This window comes from Pseudovirgaria hyperparasitica (genome assembly GCF_010093815.1).
Source record: "Pseudovirgaria hyperparasitica strain CBS 121739 unplaced genomic scaffold EJ05scaffold_10, whole genome shotgun sequence".
NCBI classification, from domain to species: domain Eukaryota; kingdom Fungi; phylum Ascomycota; class Dothideomycetes; order Acrospermales; family Acrospermaceae; genus Pseudovirgaria; species Pseudovirgaria hyperparasitica.
This window is the reverse complement of record NW_022985558.1, coordinates 1,315,898-1,321,338: the sequence shown is the minus strand read 5'-3', so window position 1 is coordinate 1,321,338 and position 5,441 is coordinate 1,315,898. Positions and strand designations below refer to the sequence as shown.

The 5,441-nt window shown below is 54.1% G+C and overlaps 3 protein-coding genes across 3 annotated transcripts; 1 reads left to right on the top strand and 2 right to left on the bottom strand.

Moving 5' to 3' along the window:
- Positions 1-165: 165 nt before the first annotated feature.
- EJ05DRAFT_501753 (uncharacterized protein) lies at positions 166-582 on the top strand (the record flags this gene model as incomplete). The annotated part of the gene is made up of 1 exon (XM_033747153.1): positions 166-582. One exon carries the CDS (start codon positions 166-168, stop codon positions 580-582), a length of 417 nt encoding a protein of 138 aa, XP_033599672.1.
- Positions 583-1,301: 719 nt separating this feature from the next.
- On the bottom strand, positions 1,302-3,073 carry EJ05DRAFT_477434 (glycerol-3-phosphate dehydrogenase). Its single transcript, XM_033744252.1, has 2 exons — positions 2,765-3,073; positions 1,302-2,711 (listed from the first exon to the last, which is right to left on the bottom strand). The coding sequence occupies exons 1-2, from the start codon at positions 2,824-2,826 to the stop codon at positions 1,478-1,480; spliced, it is 1,296 nt and encodes a 431-aa protein (XP_033599671.1). The 5' UTR covers positions 2,827-3,073; the 3' UTR covers positions 1,302-1,477.
- Positions 3,074-3,300: 227 nt separating this feature from the next.
- Positions 3,301-4,370, bottom strand: EJ05DRAFT_511943 (uncharacterized protein). The gene is made up of 3 exons (XM_033748285.1): positions 4,265-4,370; positions 3,980-4,204; positions 3,301-3,918 (listed from the first exon to the last, which is right to left on the bottom strand). The coding sequence occupies exons 2-3, from the start codon at positions 4,172-4,174 to the stop codon at positions 3,514-3,516; spliced, it is 600 nt and encodes a 199-aa protein (XP_033599670.1). The 5' UTR covers positions 4,175-4,204; positions 4,265-4,370; the 3' UTR covers positions 3,301-3,513.
- Between the last annotated feature and the right edge of the window lie 1,071 nt (positions 4,371-5,441).

Genomic DNA, 5,441 nt, shown 5'->3' with positions numbered 1-5,441 from the left:
ACTCCTCCCCCCCGCCAAACCTCCCAAGAACCCCTCCACCTCTCCCCAACCCCCATCATCGACTACCTCCTCGGCGCCCAGACCCCGCTCGACGCAAACCTGGCGCGCAATATCGCGCGTATCGCCACTGCGCTGCGTGCGCATCCGCGGTATAATCTGGGGAGTATGCGGAAGACTATTCCTGTTCCTGTTCCTGTTCCTGTTCCTGTGGTTGCTGGTGGTGGAAGTGGGAGTGGGAATGACAGCACAACGACGATGCTGGATTTCAGATACACGGCGTGCACGGGTATAGCGGCGCGGCTGGCGCACGGCGTGACGATGTGCGAGGCGTGGAATGGGCATGACGACGACGACGATGATGACGATGGAGGCGGAGACGCAGACGCAGACGCAGACGGAGGCGAGACAACAACACGAAGCAGAGCAAGAAAAACAAGAAGAAGGAGAACAGACGGCTACAAAACAATCTGGCGGCGCGAGCTCGACGCCGCGCTGCGCCCGTTCTTCATCTTCAACGCCGTGCATTTCCCCGAGTTGAAGGGGTGTGCGTTTCTGCGGCGCGGTGGTGGTGGTGATGGCTGAGCGCGTCGAAGTCGTGAAAACAGGGGTAGGGAATGATGTGATGGGGAGTAGGAGGAGAAGGAGGAGGAGGAGGAGGAAGAAGTAAGAGCAAAAAGTACTAGTATCGAGTTTATAAAAACGTGTAAAACAGGGAATACAACACTGCTACTACTACCCCGACCAAGCCAAACTCATCTTAACCCATGCTCAATATCTAGCCCGTAATACAAATACGTACCCCATACTGCAAATATGTACCCCCTACCGCCATTCCAGCCTTGATAGCATAAGTACCATCCCAACGACTAAAATCAGTAATCAACACGTCACGTATCTCTGCTAGAAATACAACGAAGCAGAACTATTTCTCTGTATCTCTCTCTTCTCTCTCTTCTCTCTCTTCTCTCTCTTCTCTCTCTTCTCTCTCTTCTCTCTCTTCCCTCCCTTCCCTCCCTTCCCTCTCTTCTCTCCTTCCACCTTCCACCTTCACGGGTAAACAAAAAAGGGGGTAATAGAAAAGAGAAATGAAGAAAAAGGGGCGGAAAAGAAAAAGGGGGAAGGAAAGGACATGATGCGATGCGATGCGAGATGGACATGGACATTGGATATGGAGACCAGGACCAGGGAGTACGGGCGGGTTTCGCTATGGTTATCCGTCCAAGTATTCAATTCATTCAATTCATTCAATTCATTCAATTCATTCAATTCATTCAATTCATTCAATTCATTCAATTCATTCAATTCATTCAATTCATTCAATTCAACTAATTCGTGTACGCAATGCTTTATATTTCTATAACCACCCTCCCGTTCCCCAACAACTCTATGCTATCTTCCTCCTTCTCATCTAGCGACGGACGTTAGAAGTAGGGATATCAACGCCAACCAAATCAATCTATACCACCCCCAAAATCCCTCACAAACTCGCCCTACCACTACTACCAACACCACTCCCATCATCCCCCTCACCGCCGGGCCTCCTCCCAATCAAATCAGGGATATGCTCCGCCTTGACGCCCGTCTCATGCTCATGCAAAATATCAAACACGGCCGTAAAAAGCGGAAACTCCCGCCTCACAGCCGCTGCATCCCCGCCCAGCCGCGCCAACAACACCTGATGCACATCCTCCGCCGTGCCGGTCCCCTGCAGCTTCTGCCCGTTCAACTCATCGCGCTCGACCTCCCAGACCTTCCGGCCCGTTTCTGTCGCTTTCTTGGCACAGCGGAAATTGCGCCCGCCGGAGCAGCTCGTGATGACGTCTGCGATGCCGCACGACTGCTCCGTGAAGGTGGACGCCTGGACGGCCGGGCCGAAGAACATTTTGCCGAATTTGACGGATTCGAGGATACCCACGCGCATCACGGCGGCCTTGGCGTTGTCGCCCCAGCCGAGGCCGTCGACGAAGCCGGCGGCTAGGGCGACGATGTTTTTGAGGGCGCCGCCAAGGGAGACGCCTGCGACGTCCGAGATCATTTGTACGTGGAAGTAGGAGCGGTGGAAGAGCTTTTGCACGGTGGCGTGGTTGAGCGGGGGGTAGTCTGTGGGCAGTGGCTTCAGGGTAGCTTTAGTTTGTGTGCTGCTGTGGAGGTTTGTTGATGATGAGGACGGGGAGGGCTGGCGCGAGGGCTGCGGGGTGGGATGGCGCGAGTCAATGTCGGGCGGGTGGTACGCGATAGTCGTCTCGGACCATTTCTCGCGGGCGATTTCCGAGGCAATGTTTGCGCCGGACAGGGCGCCGCAGTAGATGTTGAGCGAGTCGGCAATGGTGGTGCTGAGGAGGTTGACCTGGTCGCCGGAAACGTCGACTCCCTTGGCGCAGGATATCGCGCGTGCGTAGGGGAGGATGTTGCCCTTCATGGCCTCGAGGGTGCCCTTGATGAACTGGTGTGGAAGGACAAAGACCAGGACTGTGGTGTCCTTGACTGAGTCGGTGATGCTTGGATTTGCCTTGACGTTGGCGGGGAGCTTCACGCCAGGGAGGTACTTGATGTTCTCGTGCAGTTCGTTGATGAGGCCAGACAGTGCCTTTTCGTTGCCGTCGCGCGGGTCCTTGTACTGCTCCTCGAACACCCACATCTGCACCTCCTCTTCGAAGATGTCGGGATATTGCTTGGTGTTTTCGGCGACGACCTTTGCGAGTGTGGTGCCCCTGAAAGAGTGCTGTTAGGACATGGACAGACCAATTGAGCGTGTGGATCTCACCAATTACCCGATCCTACGATGGTGACCTTGTGTTTCTTTGCCGGGGCTCCTAGAGTCGCCATGGTGCGCTGTGGGTATGGTGGTGGGATAGGATGTCGTGTGACGAAGGATGAAGCTCGTTGGAACGCAGGCGGTGCAGGACGTAGAAGGCGTGGGGCAAGACGAGGACAGCACGACACGAAGGCGAGGAGCATGTACGTTGCAGAATATGATAGACAGTGCTTGCGGAGTGCAGGTCGTGTGCAGTCTGCAGGTAGAGCAGAAAGTTGTTGACGGCGGGCACTGTGGTGTGTGCGTGTGTCTTTTTTGGTTGAGCGTCATTTTGCTGCGGTGCCCGACTTATCGATTATGCGCGGCGAAAATCACTGGAACGCCAGGGCAGACGTGGCCAATCAGAGTAGCCGCGCAAACTCACCCGCAGCATCTAGGTCGCTCTAGGGCCCTGATCGCCATCAGTATCAACAACACTGAGTGAGTGATCAAGTGCTACAATGGGATGATAGCATGCAATTGACTCGAGGAACAAGAGGAAGGATGCAGAGAACACGGCCGTGAGACCGTCGTCATTATTACTATCTTATCGAGCAGCGCGAGGCCGCACCAGCGCTTCATTCCTTAACCCGGATATTCGTAGAATGCAGTCGCTAATCATAAACATGAAACCAATAACCCTGTCGTGACACGTAAATGTCGTCGCACTTGGTATTTCCCCCATATCACTCGTCAAAACACAGCAGCACACTCTGCCCTTACAAGACAAGACCAAACAGAGCAAGCATACCAGCGGCAATGGCAGGAGTACCGTACGAAGCGCCGAGAGCAGCAGCAGCACCGCCAGAGGTGGCGGATGCGGGAGCGCCGGTGTTGGAAGCACTTGGAGCATTGTCTCCACTTGACGCAGTGGCAGATGGGGTAGAGTCAGAGCCGGAAGCCTGAGGGTTGGAGCCTCCGTCGGCGGGATCAGAGGCGTTGAGCTGACCACAGGTGCCTTCAACTTGACGACACTGGTAGATGGCATCCCGATCGCCGTCCGACACAGCAGCGACACACTGAATCACATACTCGCGGCAGATGTAGGCAGGCAGACTCTCCGAGTACTGTGATACGTCGGGGTCGGTGCCGTTGGTGCAGGAGCAGGTGTAGTTGAGGTTGGACTGTACAGGAAAGGAATTAGTGGGCTTGCGACGTCGTGTGCAGCGTCTTGGGTTGGCTTACCGTCATGCAGTCGTTCGAAGCAGTCTCACCAGGCCCACCGCACAGAGAGCGGCAGGTGTTCTTCTCGGCAGTGCACCAATTGGTCTTGAGAGTCTCGTTGACCGAGTTGGGGTTGATGGTGATATTAGAGCTGGCCTGAGCCGAGACCATGCCGGCGAGGGCGGTTGTAAGAAGGAGCACAAGAGATGAAACCATTGCTGCAGTGTTGACGCGACGAAAAGTGAGCTGAGGTGGTGAATTAGCGCGCAGAACAAGAGAATGGGCGCGTGAACAGAGAGGACATACGTTTGATTGATTGATTGATGATGCTGAATACAATGTGGAAGAAAGGTGAGATGCTTTGCGTGGATGGCAGACGTGTGTGTGTGTGGAGAGAGTAGAGTGTGTCGGGTGAAAAAAAGAGGCAAGGAAGAGGAAAAGGCGGCGGGTGGAGCGACTTTATACGAAGCAGCGAGCCTGAGGTGTCGACGGGCGAACGAAACGGGTAACAACGGGGAAAGCGGGTGAATTTGCAGCGACAACACTGGGGCAGGAGGCAAGAGGCAGCACTGAGCAAGGTGATAATTAGTGAAGGCACGACCAAGTGAGGAAAGAACGAACGACAGCTACAATAGTCGCACTTGCCACTACTCACTACTACACTATCTGGCCAGGCGCAAGCCAGCAACGGGCCCCGAAACAGGCTAGTCCAATACCGTTCTTTCCTCTTATCACTTCCAAGTTCCCGCGCTCCTACCTGTTTTACTGTCTACACCTGCATGCCGGGCCTTAATCTCATACCTGCCCGGGTTGTTGTTGTTGTTGTTATTGCTATTAGTGTTATTATTATTATGATGATTGCTATGGCCAATTCATGTCGATCGATGCAAGTATTCACTGCACACACGCCGTACTACACTACACAATGCGCAGAGCCTCAACAGAGTCATCATACTCATCAACCCGGCAGCAACAACGGCAACAACAAGATTGGCGTGGTGGCATGTGCGCGTACGTGCGTGGGTGCATGGGTGCGTGCCCTGGCTGCTGCTCAGTGCTCAATGCTCAGGTACCTTGAAGTCGGACTCTCGCACCTCCACCATCCTGCAGTCCCGCAGTCCTGTAGTCTTGCATACTGTCGACCACGTCTGTGCTGTCTATTGTCTACTGTCTACTGTCCATGCGTGTACGTGTACGGTGCAGCGAAGCCTGTCTTTGAACCTGGCATCACAGCATGAGAGTGCGTAATACCAAGCCGCCGCGCGGGTGCAGTGTGCAAGGGCAGGTCGTTGGGATGGAAACAATCAGTCCAGCGGCGGACACCTCAATATAACAGCGAGATAATAACCTTTAAGCAACGACTGCATCCCTTGTCTTTGCCCGCCGCATCATACAATTATGATACAACCATCATGATAATAATAGTCAATGGCATCTCCAAATAAGCTACTTACACGTACGTACACGTATGTAGCTACGCTTC

Bases quoted from the DNA above. Each gene is read 5' to 3' on its own strand.
- EJ05DRAFT_477434 (XM_033744252.1), bottom strand. From the start codon at position 2,826: ATGGCGACTCTAGGAGCCCCGGCAAAGAAACACAAGGTCACCATCGTA. The intron at 2,712-2,764 runs GTGAGATCCACA...GCACTCTTTCAG, and splicing joins ATCGTAGGATCGGGTAATTG to GGGCACCACACTCGCAAAGG.
- EJ05DRAFT_511943 (XM_033748285.1), bottom strand. From the start codon at position 4,174: ATGGTTTCATCTCTTGTGCTCCTTCTTACAACCGCCCTCGCCGGCATG. The intron at 3,919-3,979 runs GTAAGCCAACCC...TTTCCTGTACAG, and splicing joins CTTCGAACGACTGCATGACG to TCCAACCTCAACTACACCTG.